Raw genomic sequence first — 20,115 nt, 5'->3', positions numbered from 1 at the left:
TTCCATCACGAAACTTCAATTTGCAGACTATATCAACTAAACATTTTTCAAATTAATAGTCACAAATCCTAATTACTTTTTTTTTTTTTTTTTTGAGACAGAGTCTTATTCTGTCTCCAAGGCTGGAGTGTAGTAGCACGATCTTGGCTCACTGCAAGCTCCGCCTCCCAGGTTCAAGTGATTCTCTTGCCTCAGCTTCCCTAGTAGCTGGGATTACAGGAGCCCCCCAGCATGCCCAGCTAATTTTTTTGTATTTTTAGTAGAGATGGGGTTTCGCCATGTTGGCCAGGCTGGTCTTGAACTCCTGACCTCAGCTGACCCACCCGTCTCGACCTCCCAAAGTGCTGGGATTAGAGGCATGAGCCACCACGCCCGACCTCCCAATTACTTTTGTACCAATCTTTCAGTAAGGGAACCCTGGAAATAGTATCAAATTAAAGGATAAAGTACAACACATACTACAACATAATTTGCTTAAGACTATTTGTAGCCTAAATTTATTACATGAATTCTAACTCAAAGTGCCTTCCCCAAATAGTTAATTTTATATTTTTTGTACTTTTTTAAAAAAGAGTGATAAATTTCAGAAAATACCACCTGTATGCATTTTCCTTAACCTTATTTACTAAGACTTTATGTACTTTTATTTTTTGAGATAGGGTCTCACTCTGTCACTCAGGCTGGAATGCAATGACATGATCCTAGCTCACTGCAGCCTTGGCCTCCTGGGCTCAAGCAATCTTTCAGTCTCAGCCTTCCAAGTAGCCGGGACCACAGGTGCACACCACCATGCCTGGCTGATTTTTAAAATCTTTTGTAGAGACAGGGGTCTCCCACACTCCTGACCTGAAATGATCCTCCTACTCAGCCTCCCAAAGTGCTGGGATTCCAGGTGTTGAGCCACTGTGCCTGGCTCCTATTTCTGCTTTTCTTTTTCTCTTCATTCCTGTTTACTTCCAGCTGTTGTGCTTTCTCCCTAAGTCAAGTTCAAGTTATTGCTGAGTGAGGCTGAGGCAGCCTCTTAGGCGCGACATTTGTGCTTGGCCACTCCCTTTGCCACGGGCCAGACTCTAGATTGGTTGTCCACTGGGGGGACTGGACCCAGGTCCCAGTCAGTCATGCCAGGGTGGCAGAGACCCCCCCCCAAGCAAGTGGTGTGGAAGAAACTCCTTAGAGGGCTGGGGTATAAGCATTCTGAGGACATGCCTGTACAGGTGACAATAATTATTTAGGGCTATCTTCTTTTAAGAAAGCAGTAGATTACATTTTCTTACTATATGGGGCTATTCTACATTTGAAAAAATGAGACCAAGCTTTGAGCCATGGTGTGTTGTTGAAACAATCATTTACTTCAAGCATTTCCCCTGTTAATCATCTTCACCATTAAACTAACTGAAGGAAAAAATTGATAATTTACCAATCATGAATTTTGTTGACAAACTTCCCATAAAGGAGAATCAAGTGAGATTTTAATATGAAGATAAAAGACTCTTCTGCCAGGATTCTTTTTTCTGTTTTGTTTTTTTTGAGCCGGAGTCTCGCTCTATCACCCAGGCTGGAGTGCAGTGGTGCGATCTTGGCTCACTGCAACCTCCGCCTCCCCGGTTCAAGGGATTCTCCTGCCTCAGCCTCCTGAGTAGCTGGGATTACAGGAGCTGGCCACTATACCTGGCTATTCTTTAGTATTTTTAGTAGAGACGAGGTTTCAGCATGTTGGTCAGGCTAGCCTCGAACTCCTGACCTCATGATCTGCCTGCCTCGGCCTCCCAAACTGCTGGGATTATAGGCATGAGCCATCACACCCGGCCTGCCAGAAGTATTCTTTACTGACTTGACCTTTGTTCCAAGATACATAAATATATTTATGTAATGAATCTTCCTGACAGTGGAAAATGTGTAATTTCCAATCTGAATAAAACTGAGCTACAGCTGAATAACTGAAAAGAGTATCATATTACTTTGATTATTTTAAAAGTGAAAGGAAAAATATCTAAAAATTGGCAAGCGATGATACTTCTAGACACTTGATTACGTAGTTCTTGATTAATCTCTCATTGGCAGGATCCAGAAGATAAAAGTGATCCCCTGGAAGCTGGTGAATGTTAGTATTTCCACTGGTTACATCTTTCCAGGCTGAAAATAAACAAGATTATATTCAATAACAACCCAACAGCAACTAAAGATTCACTTCAAGACATTATTTCTTTAAGAGCTGACACCCTGGAGTACAGTTACTTTCAAAGCCTTATGTTCCAGGTGACAAAGCAGGAGCATTGCCATCTTGGCCAAGCCCCTCCTTCTAAAGTTTACCTTAATCAAAAACCACCTAAATCCAAAGGGCATCAGTCTAATGGCTGAGGTCACCATAACCATAAACCATAGATAACATCTCCAACCAGAAACATTCGAAACTCCTCCCCAACCAGAGATATGTTAGCCCCAAGACAACCCCCTGCTGGCCAGGAAGATGAAGGCCTTGAGATAACCCTGCTTCTGGCTGCCAGAAGGATATCTGCCCCAAGATAACCTCCCCTCCTCCCAGAGACATTCCAACCCCACCATAAAACTTCTCCCTCACACAGAACATTCCAAGCTTGTAATAAGCCCCTCACCCTAAAACCAGTATATACTTTTCATCTGTAAGAGAAAGTGCTCCTGACTGAAATGGGCCAGGAACCCCTCTCAGGTTTTATCTAAAGAAAACCTGTCTTTGACTGTTAAGCTGTGTTTCATGTGTCTTTCCTCTTTCTTTAACTTTTATACTAGGTGTCCTGCATTTTTTATTTCTTTGAGACCTATCAGTATACAGCAGTTCTCTTATTTTACATAAGACCAACATCTCTCCTTTTATACTAAATACAACTTCAACTAATTTTTTGCTCATTGCAGTAACTGCTAGTTGACATTGGTCAAAAACCATCGAACATAAATATATACACCTACTATGTAACCAAACAATTAAAAATAAAAAAAATTTAAAAGCTGGCCTGGCGGAGGTTGCAATGAGCTAAGATTGCGCCATTGCACTCCAGCCTGGGTGACAGGTTAAAGTCATCAAACATATATTTCAATACAATACCCGAGACTAAAAATAATTTCACCTTCCACGTCCTTTGCTATGTCTTCAGATCCAACAAAACATGTTAAGTCACAAGAAAGAACAGCCTTAGATGGTATGTTAGAGCTGTAAACATAAAAGAGCCAGTTAGTAATTGTTCAAAATCAACATCCCAGAATCTTTTCCTGTTCCTAATGTCAATGAAACTTAGGGTGGGTTCACTTCTTTTCTTTGGCTACTTCTAGCAGTGTAAAACATTTTTCACCAATGGCACTTCTACCTGTCAAAGCCTGCCTGAGACTCAGTGTGGAGACTAATTTCCAATATCTAACTTCTAGGATGTGACAAGTGGCAGCAGGATGGCACTGGGGGGCACACAGTTCAACTCAAGGTAAGGCTGGTGGAGCCAGTCCTTTAAACTGTCATCAGAAACAAAGACCTCTTTGGTAACTGTCAGCTCTCGTTGACCCAGCAGAGGGTTGCTCTGCACAGAACCTCACAACAGCAGCAAACATGTTTATTGAGTCAGAGGCTCAGTGCTGCGCTAGACACTAGGGGCACATGGAGAAACAAACACAGTCCCTTCCCTCCTGCAGCTGAGAGACTGGCTGGGAGACAGACATTACGGAAACAATCATTCAACTAGAGAGAGATGGAAGGTGCTACCAAGTCCAAGAGAAGGAGAAGTCTTGGCAGGAGGTTGGAGGTGGGGATAGGATCAAGGCAGATCTCCTGGGGAAAGGGAGAGGATCTGAAACCTGAATGAATAGAAAAGAACCAGTCAAAGGGCAAAGAGCCAGCAGAGAGAGAGGGAAGAGAAAGATGACAAATTAATGGCTAGGTCAGGTGTGATGGCTCATGTCGTAATCCCAGCACTTTGGGAGGCCAAGGCGGGAGGATCGCTTAACACCAGGAGTTTGAGACCAGCTTGGGCAACATAGCAAGACCCCATTTCTACTACATGAAAAAATTAGCCAGGTGTGGCCATGTACTTGTAGTTCCAGCTACTCGGGAGGCTGAGGTGAGAGGATCACTTGAGCCCAGGAGGTCAAGGCTACAGTGACCTGTAATTGCACCATTGCACTCCAGCCTGAGCAACAGAGTAAGACCCTGTCTAAAAAAAAAAAAAAAAAAAAAAAAAAAAAGGCCAGGCGAGGTTTGGTGGTTCACGCCTATAATCCCAGCACTTTGGGAGGCCGAGATGGGTGGATCATCTGAGGTCAAGAGTTCAAGACCAGCCTGACCAACATGGGGAAACCCTGTCTCTACTAAAAATACAAAACTATCTGGACATGATGGTGCATCCCTGTAATTCCAGCTACTCGGGAGGCAGAGGCAGGAGAATCCCTTGAACCTGGAAGGCAGAGGTTGCGGTGAGCCGAGATCGTGCCACTGCACTGCAGCCTGGGCAACAAGAGCGAACCTCCGTCTCAAAAAACAAAACAAAACAACAACAACAACAACAACAAAGGCTATTTTTCAGAGAACAAAGTGGAGTATTGGGACATTAAGGTGTAAGAGGTATGCAGGTATAAGTCTAGGCCACATAAAGGAATTTGGTTGTCCTAAGAGTGAAAGGAAGTCACCAGAAAGATCAAACAAGGTACACCAAGATCAAACTGGATTTTTATCCTCTGGATAGAGTGTGGGTAATGGATCAGAGTGGGACCAAGTGTATGTGATAGGTTCCACGGGAGTGGGTCTTGCAATCATCCCGGCAAGGATTAGCTCATGCCCAGAATGTAAAAAAGCAGCAGCACCCCACACCCACACCCCATCCTAACAATGAGAAAAGAAAAAAAAACAAACAACAGAAAAACTACAGCATCATGACTTGTGAGCTCAACAGAAAGCCGTGTTTGCGAGGCAAGCTAGAAATCGAATTCCAAGGAGGACAGACTCCCACTACAGAGAGATGGGGCCAGTAGACAAGGTCAGGTGGCACAATGTCCAGGCAGAAGAGGTATCTGCTATACACGCGGTAAGACTCAAATCAGCCGAAATTTTAAAGTGTTGGAGACCCAGTGAGAATGGTGCGGTAGATGGAGTTCACACTGACTCACAGCCTCTTTTGTCTTTTTTTTTTTTTTTAAATGGAGTCTCGCTCTATTGCCCAGGCTTAAGTGCAATGGTGTGATCTCAGTTCATTGCAACCTGTCTCCTGGGTTCAAGCGATTCTCCTGCCTCAACCTCTTGAGTAGCTGGGATTACAGGTGTCTGCCACCATACCCAGCTAATTTTGCATTTTTAGTAGAGACGGGGTTTCACCATGTTGACCAGGCTGGTCGCGAACTCCTGATCTCAAGTGATCCACGCGCCTCGGCCTCTGAAAGTGCTGGGATTCCAGGTATGAGCCACCGTGCCCAGCCGTGCAGCCTATTTTCCATGGGCTTTCACTAGGAGTTGACGAGAAAAATTAGGAGTGAGGCAAGAGGCTAGAGAGACACCTCCACAGTGCAGTTAATTAGCTGTGGCTATTGGACTGGCACTAGACTGCCACCTGACCAGGTCTGCTCTCATTGTAAGCAGAAGCCTTAATAAGCTGCTGGAGGAGGAACATGAAACCCTCTCACCCCCAGGGTGCAGGCGAAGTCCTGTGGCTGCGGCGGAGGAGGATAAAAGCATAAGCCCTGACCCCTGAGGAAGGGATGGGAAACAATTCTACACCAAAACCAAGCAGAGTTCTGCTGCTTGTAGGACGGGGCAGATACAAGGCAAAAATGTGTTTGCAAGAGAGAAGGAGCAGGCATGCTGAGAAAGCCCCACTCACAGAGGCCAGGCACCGGGGTGGAGGGCTCCTAGAACTCTTGCTTCAGAGTATCTAGGATGTCCAGGAACTCCTTGTGTTACCCACAGGCTAACATACATTGAGTAACAAGCAACAGCTATCTACACTGGGGAGGGCAACAGGAGGAAGAGAGGCTGTTCTGTGAGTCACAGGGAACATTGAACGCCAAAGGTAGGGCAGGAACGCTGAGAAAAATTCTGCAACAACTGCATCCCACACTAGACACATAGTAATTATACCAGAGGATTTGAGAGCTGGTGGTGCACTGCAGGTGATCACAGCAACAACAAAACCCTACCCAGCTCAAGCCCAGTCTAGACTAACTCAACTCCGCACCCTAACAGCCTGTCAAAAAGGAGAGGCGTGCTCAAATTTAGGTGTAAAACATTACCTTCGGTCTCTACTGTTTTTGTGCATGATAACCGGGTTTTGATTTTATAAAATTATCACTGGGCATGGTGGCTCATGCCTGTAATCCCAGCACTCTGGGAGGCCAAGGTGGGTGGATCACCTGAGGTCAGGATTTCGAGACCAGCCTGGCCAACACAATGAAACCCTGTCTCTACTAAGAATACAAAAAATTAGCTGGGCGTGGTGGCATGTGCCTGTAATCCCAGCTACTCCGGAGGCTGAGGCAGGAGAATTGCTTGAACCCAGGAGGTGGAGGTTGCAGCGAACTGAGATTCCGCCATAGCACTCGAGCCTGGGCAATAAGAGCAAAACTCCATCTCAAAGAATAATAATTATTATTATTATCAGACACACAAGAAACCAAGAAATAACCCATTGTTAAGAGGCAAAGTAGTCAAAAGAATCAGACACAGATAAGACCCAGATGTTGGAACTCTTATACAGGGACTTTAAAATACGTATGATTAATTTGTCAACAGATTTAGTGGAAAAGGTGGGTAACATTCATGAACACATGGGGAATTTCATTAGAAAGGTGAAAACCAGAAGAGAGTCAAATGGAATTTGTAGAAATAACAGAAATGAAGAAGTCCTTTGACAGGCTCATCAGTAGACTTGATACAGCTGAAGAAAGTCAGTGACCTTGAAGACAGGCAGAGGAAATTCTTCACACTGAAACACAAAGGAAACTTTTTTAAAAAGGAGACAAAACAGAACTTGCAAGAGATTTGGGACAATATCAATTATGAAACACCCTAGTATATGTGGCATCAGGATCCCAGAGGAGGAACGGTAACAATTGTCCCAAGCAAGAGAGGAGGACAGCTTATATGAGCTGAAGTAGTCACAGCTTCTGGCACTTCTCGGCTGACAATTTCCATTTCGGCCACTAGCTCTGAGCTTTGGTGGTAACGATGGGGAAAGAGAACTGGAAACACTCTGTAGGCCTGATTTCATTTATATTGGAAAAAGCTGGGACATAACGAGGACGGACTGAAGAGGAGAAGGAGCAAAAGGGCAAGATTTGGAAGAGTTTTTGAAATTTGGAGAGAGGAAGTTAAAAGTTGTGAGTAACTGCTGCAATTTGACTCACTGGAGAAAGGGTGAGAATGTCAACATTTTCCACATTCTATGAGTGGAATGTCCCCGTGAATGATGTATGTTAATGTTTTATTTGTGGTGTTTGGGAGCTTTCTTTGGAGTGAAAAAACTCATTGGTTGTGAGTTTTTTTGGTTGTGTTTTGTTTTTTCAAAATAGGTCGTGGTTTGTTGTGTGCCAGACCCTCCCCTCTACCAAGCAGTTAATTCTCACATACCACCTTGAAGAGTTGCTATTCTTATCCCTTCTTTGACAGATGAGAAACAAACTGTTAAGGAAACTTGCTCAGATTCTCATAGTAAGACACAGGGTTTCAGTCTGCTAAGCCGACTTTAAAGATGGCATGTTTCACTATTGCGCAAGGCTTAATTATTAAAAGCCAGCTTGCTGGGCGCGGTGGCTCACACCAGTAATCCCAGCACTTTGGGAGGCCAAGGCGGGTGGATCACGAGGTCAGGAGATCAAGACCGTCCTGGCCAACATGGAGAAACCCCATCTCTACTAAAAATACAAAAGTTAGCTGGGTATGGTGGTCTGTGCCTGTAGTCTCAGCTACTCGGGAGGCTGAGGCAGGATAATTGCTTGAACGGGGGAGGCAGAGGTTGTGCCACTGCACTCCAGCTTGGGCGACAAAGCAAGACTCTGACTCAAAAAAAAAAAAAAAAAAAAAAGCCAGCTTTTGCATCTGTGATTGCATTCAATGTCCATAGTGATTTGGATTACTTCTCAGTTTTTTTTCAATTTTGTTTTAAATTCGCAAATAACAATTGTATAAATTGGTGAGGTACAACGTGATATTCTGATATAAGTATACATTATGGAATGATTAAGTCAAGCAAATTAACATATCGATCACCACATATACTTAAACTTTTTAAAATGATGTGCACATGTAAAATCTACTTTCTTAGCAATTTTGAAATATACATGTGTAGTCACCATGCTGTGCAGTAGATCTCAAACACGTATTCCTGGCCGAGCGCAGTGGCTCACGCCTATAATCCCAACACTTTGGGAGGCTGAGGTGGGTGGAGCACCTCAGGTCAGGAGTTTGAGACCAGCCTGGCCAAGATGGTGAAAACCTGCCTCTACTGAAAATGCAAAATTAGCTGTGTGTAGTGGCAGGTGCCTGTAATTCCATCTACTCAGGAGGCAGGAGAATCGCTTGAACCTGGGAGACGGAGGTTGCAGTGAGCCAAGATCACACCATTGCACTCCAGCCTGGGTGACAGAGTGAAATTCCATCTCAAAACAAACAAATAAAATAAAATAAAAATAAAAAAGATTATTGGGGAAGGATATACAGAGTATCAGAACTTCAGTTCTATCAGAAGAATCAAGTGTCTATACAGATATCCCATGAGACAAGGGAATGAAGAGATATTCATAGAACTTAATGAGTTCTGGAACAAAATTTACAAAAAAGCAAAACCAGAATATTTCTCCCCACTGGTTTGCCTCCACACTTAAAATTACTAACAATCTATTTCTGCTGACCCTTCTAAGAAGATGAAAATGCTTTTGCATTAATTTACTCAAAAAATATTTACTATGTTATTATGTGATAAAATACGCATATCTAATCATATACTTTTTAAAGAAAAATACAAGCTAGACATTTTTTTTTTTTTTTTTTTTTTTGAGATGGAGTCTCGCTTTGCCCAGGCTGGAGGGCAGTGGTATGATGTTGGCTCACTGCAACCTCCGCCTCTTGGCTTCAAGTGATTCTCCTGCCTAAGCCTCCCAAGTAGCTAGGATTACAGGTGTGCACCACCATGTCCGGCTAAGTTTTGTATTTTTGGTAGAGATGGGGTTTTGCCATGTTGACCAGCCTTGTCTTGAACTCCTGGCCTTAATTGATCCACCGGCCTTGGTGTCCCAAAGTGCTGGAATTACAGGCATGAGTCACTGTGCCTGGCCATGCTGGACATCTTTCATAGATACAATTTCTGTGCCTAGACTCCTTTCTAAACCAGTATACATACCATAGGTGGCCCCAAAGGAAATGAAACCAAACTCTTAGAATTTTGTCTTCCCACATAAGCAACCTCAGAGTACTGCCAATCTATGTTTTTCTACAAGTAACTGTACCAAAAAAAGAAAGAAAAAAGCTTGTCTCTGTTACTTACGTGCAACTACTAACAAGGCTCAGATCTGCCCTTATCATGGGACTATATTGTTTCACAAGTTCCTTGTCTTCAACAAAATCCTTGGGGGTGCCTCCAAATTCTGTAAGGTAATGACTAATTTGTTCTTCTGACAATTCATCTTCTTTGGGAATGCGAGGCCAGGCCTTTGACTTGAAACATGAACAACAACACAGGCCTGATATTTCATATAACACACTTGGCTCATAAACTGAAAACTATTGATCTAAGGGAAAAGTCATTAAACCAAGGCTGGGAAGGAGACTGCTTTATCTATAGGCTTCAGGAAAGAACTATGTCGTTTTGAAAGCAGGGAGAAGAAGGCTCATCAGTAATAACTGCAGCATCATAATGCCACCAAAATGGCTTTGTAGATTTAGAATCCGGGGACAGGCAGGATCTTTCTCCAGATGAAGTGGGGAAGACCAAAGAGGTAGGAGGAAGAGCAGCGGGAGCAACAGCACCGGGTTTAAAAAGCCATGGTAGTTCTAAGAACTTGACATCACTGTCCTCTTTTAAAATTTCAAGGAGTCTTTCCTGGTTCTGATGCAGTCACTTTGCTCAAAGTTGGTTACGTTCCCAGCTGACCCAGAATGAAGGAAAGAGCACTATGGTCAGCATTAGCTCAGAGATGCCAGGAATAGTACCAGTAGGGAACAGTTGAAATGCATTTCAGGGAAACAGAGAGAGAATGATATTGAAAGAGATTCAAGGGATTTTTCAACAGCAAGTATTAGGTTGGTGCAAAATCAGTTGTGGTTTTTGCCATTGAAAGTAATGGCAGGATGGGCGTGGTGGCTCACACCTGTAATCCCAGCACTTTGGGAGGCTGAGGCAGGGGGATCACCTGATGTCAAGAGTTCAAGACCAGCCTGGCCAACATGGTGAAAGCCCGTCTCTACTAAAAATACAAAATTAGCTAGCCGTGGTGGCGCACATCTGTAGTCCCAGCTACTCAGGAGGCTGAGACAGGAGAATTGCTTGAACCCGAGAGGCAGAGGTTGCAGTGAGCCAAGATCGTGCCACTGCACTCTCGCCTGGGCAGCAGTGAGACTCCATCTCAGAAAAGAAAAAGAAAGTAGTGGCAAAAACCTCAATTGCTTTTGCACCAACCTAATAGTATCCCTACCATCATCATTATACTCGACCAGAATTCACCAGATAGGGAAATAATGGCTTCATTTTTATCCCCATTTCCCTGCTCTCCACTGCCCTTCCTAGGATAAAGTGAAATTACTTACATGTATAGGAGTTGCGCTTGACAAAAATAAATGCAGTGGTTCTGGTTTATTGTTTTCTTTTAGGTGTAGTGCAGTCCTAAAAGCAATGTAGGATCCCATACTAAATTCAGGAAAGAAAAACATGACAAGAACTGTTAACCAAAACTCATGATGATCCACAGAAAGTCAATAGGAACAGTATCATAAACACAACAAAGATCATGTAATAGTCAAAAGAAAAGCGTGAGTTGATTAATAAGTCTATCTTTTCAGTGATTTATATCAGCATAAAAAGTGTTTCAAAGACAGCCTAGATAATTCACTCTAAGATTTAGTACTGATTTCCACAGTGTCTTCAAATTAATTTAAATTTCCTTTTCTTCCTTAAAGATGTGTATCACTATGCCTTTGATAGCGTATATCCGCAGCTCTCAAAATATGGTTTAGGGACCCCTGGAAATTTCTGAGTTCCTAATGGATGGTCCATGAGGTCAAAGCTATTTTCAGGATAAATACTAAAATGTTATTTGCCTTTTTTACTCTAATGCATACGCAGTGGAGTTTTCCAGAAGCTATATAACGTGATATAGCAACAGTTTGAATGCAGAGACAGAAATGAGAATCCATCTGCTTTCTATTATGTCAGACATTAAACAGATTTGCAAAAGTATAAAATGATGCCACTCTTCTCACCTTCTACCATGTTTTTGGAAAATATAATCTTTTTCATAAAAATGTATTATTTATATCAATGTAAAGTAGGTTTGTTAATGTTATTTTTAGATAAGTTAATAAATATCTTTAAATTTTCTTAGTTTTTCCCTCCAGTATGATAAATATCGCCGGATATATCATATAAAAACAAAAGCTCTTTGAGTTCCTCAATGCATCTTAAAAGTATAAAGGGGTACTGGGGCTGAAAATGTTTGTGAACTGCTATTGATATTATGTAAATACGTTTGGTAGACAAAACTGCCAGAGGTTGCTTATTTGTAAATTGCATATGTATATATTTTATGAAAGACAGGAAACTCAGCATCATGTTCATTGTGCACGGAGTGTAAAGTGCAGGTAATTTGGAAATATATATCAAGAACTTTTACAGACTGGATGTAGTTCCTCATGTCTGTAATCCCAACATTTGGAGAGGCGGAAGTGGGTGGATCACTTGGGCCCAGGAGTTGGAGACCAGCCTGGGCAACATGGCGAAACCCCATCTCTATAAAACATCAATGACAAGAAATTAGCAGGGCGTGGTGGCATGCTCCTGTAGTCCCAACTACTTGGGAGGCTGAGGTGGAAGAATCACTTGAGCCTGGGAGACAGAGGTTGCAGTGAGCCATGATCGCACCACTACCCTCCAGCCTGGGTGACAGAGCAAGACCCTGTCTTGAAAAGAGCTTTAAGAATGTGCATATTATTTAAGGTAAATTCTGAGAATTTATCCTAAAAAAGTGATAGGAGATGTATACTAGATTTTCTATAAGAATGTTCATTGGGCTGGGTGCGGTAGCTCATGCCTGTAATCCCAACACTTTAGCAGGCCAAGGCAAGTGGATCACTTGAGGTCTACAGTCTGAGACCAATCTGGCCAACATGGTGAAACCCCAAGTCCATTAAAAATATAAAAATTAGCCAGGTATGGTGGTATGTGCCTGTAATCCCAGCTGTTTGAGAGGCTGAGGTGGGAGGATTGCTTGAACCCATGAGGTGTCGGTTGCAATGAGCTGAGATCATGATATTGCACCCCAGCCTGGGTGACAAAGTGAGATTCTGTCTCCAAAAAAAGAAAAAGAATGTTCACTGAACTATTGTTTATAACAGAAAAAGACAGAAATACCTCATATCCACAAAAAGAGGTTAATCAAGCAAATCAGGAAGCAATGTATACTTACAGGATGTGAAAGATATTTATAGCAATAATATAAATATATTTAATTTAATATATTTAATGTAATATTACTATAATATAAATATAGCAATAAATTTCTTTCACATCCTGTGAGTATACATTGTTTTTAAGTGAAAAAGATCAAGTAAATATATAAAACTAGACCCCACTATGTAAAAATACTAAGCAACCACATCAGAATTTTAAAGCATTCTTATCCGGGTAGGAGGATGATGGGTACTTTTTATTTTTTAATTTCTTCTTGACTATATTTGTAAATCTTATAAGATATAATAGCCAAAATTTATCGAGACCTTACTATATACCAATTTATTTAAGATCAGTATTCATTTAAGCCTCACAAGTGGGAACTGTTGTTATTGTACCCTTTAGAAAAAGAAACTAACTCAGAAGCCTAAGAAATTTTTGCAAGCTCATACAACTGAAAAGAGATAGCCAGAAGCCCAGGGTCTCTGACTTAACCTGAAAATTACACAATGTAGCTTAAGAAACATATACTTTGCATAATTTCTTATTTCAAAAATAAATAGAATGTAAGCTGCTGTTAAAGTCTTGGTTTTACAAGTGTTGACTTTATTTGCCTAAAAGGAAAAAAAACAGGTATACTTACCATACAAACTGGTGAATTGTAAAAGTTGTTATGGTCGTAATTACCCAACATGCTGTCTAACCAATAAAAAGGTATGCATCTTACAAAACACAAAGAACAACATTAACCACAAACTTAAGATAGAAGGAACTCCCCTGAAATTTTTAAAATGGATATCAAATACCTGTGGCCAAAAAATGCAAATTGTTTGTCCTGGATGACTGGCTGCAGAGCACAAACAACTTCATCAACTAACTGGGAGATGTCATTTGCAAAAGGTTCTTCAATTCGGCTTTCTCTTCCAGGAAGCCTTAAGGAGTGCACTGGAGATGGAGAATCACAAGTGAACACTCACAGACAGTCAATGAGATATTGTGATATTATAAAAGGGCTCATATTTACCTGATGGAAAAAATTTCAAGGAAACGAATGATAACATTTAAGTGCAGCAAGGTAAAAGTTTTACAATGTGCTGATAATAAAAGCAAGAGCATAAAATATAGCAGACTAAGTATCTGCTCACAATAAGATAAAGGGAACACCTAGAAGAAAAAGAAAAAAAAAAGGAACTGAAAATTCCACTGATGATCATGTGCTGATGAAATGCTTACCCCAACAGCCATTACCTATATCAGGAAAATAAAACATCAGTTTTCAGGGGTGACCTAGAGGGTCAGGAGATAAGGCAGTGGAAAGCATTAAATTTGAGAGTTAGAACTGAGTCCTTTACACAAAGCCAAGAAATCCTAAATTCTAGAACCTCTGTGAAAAAGGTAGACTACAAATAAAGTATTTATTTTCCAAATGGCAAAGGAGAAAAGAAGAACTTTCTGATTTTGCCTTGGCTCTGGATGGAGGAAAAAATCTGCCCTTACATTTTTTTAATCAAAGCCTTGTATTTATGCAAATTTCAAGTTTATTTATGTTACTTTGGTAGACTGGAGTGCAAGTAACATAAATAAACTTCAAATTTATAGAAAGTGAAGCTGCATGGCCGGGCGCGGTGGCTCAAGCCTGTAATCCCAGCACTTTGGGAGGCCGAGACGGGCGGATCACGAGGTCAGGAGATCGAGACCATCCTGGCTAACACAGTGAAACCCCGTCTCTACTAAAAAAATACAAAAAACTAGCCGGGCGAGGTGGCGGGCGCCTGTAGTCCCAGCTACTCGGGAGGCTGAGGCAGGAGAATGGCGTGAACCCGGGAGGCGGAGCTTGCAGTGAGCCGAGATCCAGCCACAGCACTCCAGCCTGGGCGGCAGAGCGAGACTCCGTCTCAAAAAAAAAAAAAAAAAAAAAAAAAGTGAAGCTGCAAAAATAACTCGAAGTGATCCTGGGCTAGTAGCACTTCAGGATGCCTAACAGAAACAATGACAAGTCATCTCCTAATGAATAAATACACAACATAAGCATCTCCAGAATCAAACATCAAGCTGATCCCAAATAACTTATTCGCTTGCTGCTAGAGCAAAATCAAACACACTGTAAAGGAATACAACAAAATCCAGGACCCAACAAAGCAAAACTGACAGTATCTAACATACAATCAAAACTCACCAGACATGCCAAAAAGCTGGAAGATATGACCCATAACAGGTCCAGGGGGAGCATCAAACATAAGAAACAGACAAGAAATAACAAACGATGGAGTCAGCAGACAAGAACCTTAAACAGTTATTAAATACAAATGTGCTCAATAATGTAAATGAAAATATGAACATGATAAGAACAGAAACTAAAGAGTTTTCAAAGACCCAAATGGAACTTGTAGAAATGTAAAATATATGAAAAATGTTTTAAAACACCAGACAGGATTAACAGCAGACTACACACCAAGAAGAAAAGATCAGTGAACTTAAACATAGAAAAAGAAACTATCCACAATTAAGCATGTTGGCCGGGCATAGTGGCTCACACCTGTAATCCCAGCACTTTGGGAGGCCGAAGTGGGCAGATCACTTGAAGTCAGGAGTTCAAGACCAGTCTGGCCAACATGGTGAAACCCCGTCTCTACTAAAAATGCAAAAATTAGAGGGGTGTGGTGACACATGCCTGTAAGTGCAGCTACTTAGGAGGCTGAGGCACGAGCATTGCTTCAACCCGAGAGGTGGAGGTTGCAGTGAGCCGAGACTGCGCCATTGCACTCCAGCCTGGATGACAGAGCAAGACTCTGACTCAAAAACAATAGATAAATAAATAATAATTATTATTATAGAGACAGGGTCTCACTGTGTTGCTCAGACTGGTCTTGAACTCCTGGCCTCAAGCAATCCTCCTGCCTCAGCCTCCCAAAGTGCTGCTATTACAGGCATGAGCCACTGCACCTGGATTTATAGCAGTCTTTTAGATTGTATTCAAAAGCAAAACAGAAAAAGGGAAAATAGAACATATCATGGGACAAATTGGAAACAATTGCAAGATGGTAGATTCAGTTCAACCATATCAATAATTATACCAAAGACAAATGCAGTATTAGAATATCATCTCCTAAAAGGTCCTTCCAGCGCTAACGATAAGAACAAAGTAAAGGCAACTTACTTTAGAAATATAAAAGTTATTCTATGGAAGCGTAATCTTGAAAGTTTATTATTAATTACCTACCAGGAAGGAAAGTCTTGACCAAACTTCAAATTCTAATACATTTATGTCATCTGCCGTTATAAATTGTTTAAATGATGTTAAAAATGAACATACCTTCCAGTGAATCATGAGTATCTTGGCCCCATTTGGCAAAATGAACAGAGCCACCTCCTGCCCAGGGAAAGCAAATCAGCTTAAAATTTGCCTCAGGGTTTTTGTATAAGCAGTTGAAAACGTTTTCATTCCTAGAGAGAAAATTCAAATATGTGTAACATTATGTATATCAATTAAGTTCCCCATACTGAATTACCTGTGTTTTAATGAAAATCTTTATTAATTATAAAAAAATATGTTCAAATATAAAGCGATTGCAAATTTTTCCAATAAGAAAGGGCAAAAAAGGTTTCAACAGTCTGTGCTGAAAATTTGAATACATAGACTTTTAGGACTGGGCATGGTAGCTCATGCCTGTAATCCCAGCAATTTGGGAGGCCAAGGCAGGAGGATCACTTGCAACTAAGGGTTTGAAGCTAGTCTGAACAACATAGTGAGACCTCATATCTACAAAAAATTTAAAAGTTAGGTTGACATAGTGGTATACATCTATGATCCCAGCTACGTGGGAGGCAGAGGCAGGAGGATCTCTGGAGCCTAGGAATTTGATGGTGCAGAGAGCTATGACTGCACCACTGAATTCCAGCCTCAGTGACAGAGTAACATCTTGCCTCTAATTTTTTTTTTTTAAGACACAGTCTCACTTTGTTTCCCGAGTAGCTGGGATTACAGGCAAGTGCCACCACACCCAGCTAATTTTTTTATGTTTTAGTAGGGACGGGGTTCCTCCCTGTTGGTCAGGCTGGTCTCGACCTCCCGACCTCAGGTGATCTGCCTGCTTTGGCCTCTGAAAGTGCTGGGATTACAAACATGAGCCACCATGCCCAGCCCTTGTCTCTAATTTCTAAATTAAATAAACTTTTAGGGATGTAGGTGAAATTGTCACATACCTATATATAACATTCAGGAAGTGCATTTTATATGCACACTTAAAGTGACATAAATGTTAATTTAGAAATTGCCTTTTTCACAATTTGGAGAATAGTTTTATCCAAACCGTTCATGGGCACCTTCAATCTTGGTGTCTTCATGATCTCCAGAGCCACTTTCAAGTTGTATGTCAGTTTTATAGAGCATATAATTTTGACTTCCTGCTGAATGTTTGATAAACAGTGCTTTTTACATTTTCTTATAGGCTGGGCTCAGTGGCTCATGCCTGTAAGCCTGGCACTTTGGGAAACCAAGGGAGGCAGATCACTAGAGGTCAGGAGTTCGAGAGCAGCCTGGCCAACATGGCAAAACCGTGTCTCTATAATAATACAAAAATTAGCTGGGTGTGGTGGCGGGCAGCTATAATCCCGGCTACTCGGGAGGCTGAGGCAGGAGAATTACTTGAACCCAGGAGGCGGGGATTGCAGACTGCTGAGGTCGCACCACTGCTCTCCAGCCTGGGTGACAGACTGAAACTCCGTCTCAAAACAAACAAACCAATCTACTTATAATGTCACTGGAATTTTATTCCAAGATCCAGGTACTCAATCAGGTGATATTAGGAAAAGTTCTTTTTGAAAAAGTCATCCTATCTGTACACATTTGTGCTCGCCACAATTTAAATGATTTCTATAAAGTTTCCAAATTGACCATAAATTCCTTACAAAGATATATAATATTCCCAAATTTGAGGTTCTAAACCCTAATATAATGATGAAATCTGTTATACCCCTCTCTTGTTTTTTCAGTTGATCTCTACAAACATCAGAAACTAACACCAACTGATACCTTTTCAGGTTAACTTGTGTTCTGTAACGGGTACTTTGTTCTTCATAACAAAATAATTGAGAACACTCATAAAATGAGAGATTTTAGATGAACCTAGGCACAAATGAAAACTTTTTTTGCAGTGGGTAGATAATTTCTGGAGAAAAACTCCCTGCTTCTTACTTGGGCACTTATGTTCATCATTACTAGTTTAAAGATGAAAGCAAAAAAGACTAATTTTTTTTTTTTTTGAGATGGAGTCTCGCTGTTAAGCAGGCTGGAGTGCAGTGGTGCGATCTCATGTCACTGCAACCTCCACCTCCTGGGTTCCAACAATTCTCCTGCCTCAGCCTCCTGAGTGGCTGGGATTACCACCATCCTGAGTGTGCGCCACCACACCCGGCGAATTTTTGATATTTTTAGTAGAGATGGGGTTTTGTCACATTGGCCAGGCTGGTCTTGAACTCCTGACCTCAGGTGTTTCACCTGCCTCAGGCTCCCGAAGTGCTGGGATTACAGGCGTGACCCACTGCACCTGGCCTAGAAGCCTCTTTCAAACTCAAAAGGGAGCTGCACAAAGGCAGGGTATCGGAGCCCCTGGGATGGAGGAAGAGCCTGGTGGCGCAAGGAGTGACCTACCTGGTTCTCTTAGCTTGGTCTCCTCTGTCCATGCTGTGAGGTGAGGGTGCAAGATTGCTGGTCTCTGCGGTGTGTTGAATGCCCAACAGCACTCAGTTCCTCTTGAGAGGCAGAACCTCTGCTCAGCCTTGTGCACACAGAAAAGTGAGTAGATTTCTGTTTAAAGGCTCTGACTCTTATTGACTGCTCCAACTTCTGTTAAAAATGAAGAAGGTTAGAGGCAAAGGAAGGAGAAGACAGGGAAGAGAATAAAGTGATAGTGGTGATGACAAAGGAGAAGAAGAAATGGGTTAGAAGCAACATAATTGATGTTATTCAGATAAGGAGTCACCACCCCCACCCAACCCCATTCATATCCAATTAGCAGGAAGCACTTCCATTATCAGGATTGCCAACGTATATACAGAAAGACAAAGATGCAACATTTCCAGACTCTAGCCATGAAACAAGCCTGCTCCTAAAAGAGCAGAAAATATTCCATACATACTAGAAAATTAGGGTAAGGGTGAGGGATGTTTGTTTTGACAACAGAGATGTCTTAGCTTTCTAGGTGTTTATAAAGTTGTACTCTTTTAAATCTCAAGAAAGAGGCTGGGCATGGTGGCCCATCCCAGTACTCGAGGTCAAGAGTTCGAGACCAGCCTGGCCAATGTGGTGAAACCCCCATCTCTACTAAAAATACAAAAATTAGCTGGACATGTGGCACATGACTGTAATCCCAGCTAGTCGGGAGGCCGAGGCTGGGAAATGGCTTGAACCTGGGTGATGAAGGTTGCAGTGAGCTGAGATTGCGCCACTGCACTCCAGCCTGGGCGACAGAGTGAGATTCCATCTCAAAAAATAAAATAAAATAAATCTCAAGAAAGAGGAATTCTAAAAAAAAGGCTTCACTGCTGTGCCAAACTTCCCATTTTGCAAGCTTCAAATATTCAGAAAAGGGAAGAAAAATACTGAAAGATCTGTTATTTATTTATTTATTTTTGAGACAGAGTCTCACTCTGTCACCCAGGCTGGAGTGCAGTGGCTCTATCTTGGCTCACCTCCCAGGTTCCACCTCCCAGGTTCAAGTGATTCTCCTGTCTCAGCCTCCCAAGTAGCTGGGATAGGTGCCTGCCACCACGCCCAGATAACTTGTATTTTTAGTAGAGACAGGGTTTCGCCATGTTGCCCAGGCTAGTCTCAAACTCCTGACCTCAAGTGATCCACCCACGCTGGCCTCCCAAAGTGCTGGGATTACAGGAGTGAGCCACCACGCCCGGCCAGATCTGTCATTTATTTATTTGAGACTATTGCCCAGGATGGAGTGTGGTGGCGCTCCCTTGGCTCACTGCAACCTCCACCTCTCAGGTTCAGGCGATTCCTGTGCCTTAGCTGGGATTACAGGCGCCCGCCACCATGCCTGGCTAATTTTTGTATTTTTATTAGAGACTTGGGTTTCACCATGTTGGCCAGGCTGGTCTCGAACTCCTGACCTCAAGTGCAGATCTGTCATTTATAAAGGTCTTTATCTTCTTACTTCCTAGGAGCTCCTTGGATCCCAAGTATTCATTTTAAGGCCACAGTTAACTTGACAGGCTCAGTTGTGACTTTCAACACAGTTCCAGAGAGCCCAGGTGAATCCCTCAGCCTCCAGTTTTTATCACGTAGTGGAGGGCATTTTTAGGAAGAGAAAGATGTTCCTAAATAGAGGAAGAAAGTTTATGGAGGGTGGGGAGCCCATCTGTTTGTTTCTTAGAGCCTTTTCTTAGTAATTCTGGGCCAGAGCCATCATCACCTCTCAGAAAAAAATCACCTGAATGACTCATGAGGATTTCACTGAATTTACATGGAAATAGTTCCTTCTTGGCAATCATATGAAAGGCA

At 42.1% G+C, this 20,115-nt stretch overlaps 1 protein-coding gene across 1 annotated transcript; it reads right to left on the bottom strand.

Moving 5' to 3' along the window:
* Positions 1-1,938: 1,938 nt before the first annotated feature.
* OLAH (oleoyl-ACP hydrolase) lies at positions 1,939-18,284 on the bottom strand. Its single transcript, XM_031662343.1, has 7 exons — positions 18,253-18,284; positions 15,916-16,046; positions 13,409-13,547; positions 10,745-10,844; positions 9,486-9,655; positions 3,102-3,184; positions 1,939-2,133 (listed from the first exon to the last, which is right to left on the bottom strand). Exons 1-7 carry the CDS (start codon positions 18,282-18,284, stop codon positions 1,991-1,993), a joined length of 798 nt encoding a protein of 265 aa, XP_031518203.1. The 3' UTR covers positions 1,939-1,990.
* Positions 18,285-20,115: the final 1,831 nt, after the last annotated feature.

This window comes from Papio anubis, unplaced genomic scaffold (assembly GCF_008728515.1).
Source record: "Papio anubis isolate 15944 unplaced genomic scaffold, Panubis1.0 scaffold567, whole genome shotgun sequence".
NCBI classification, from domain to species: Eukaryota; Metazoa; Chordata; class Mammalia; order Primates; family Cercopithecidae; genus Papio; species Papio anubis.
This window is presented reverse-complemented; position numbering and strand designations above follow the sequence as displayed.

Coding starts and splice junctions, on each gene's coding strand:
- OLAH (XM_031662343.1), bottom strand. CDS start 18,284: ATGGACAGAGGAGACCAAGCTAAGAGAACCAG. Junction 10,845..13,408: donor TTTGCATTTTTTGGCCACAG/GTATTTGATATC, acceptor TCCTGAATTTAG/TATGGGATCCTACATTGCTT. Junction 3,185..9,485: donor AGCCTTGTTAGTAGTTGCAC/GTAAGTAACAGA, acceptor TTATGTTTACAG/CTCTAACATACCATCTAAGG.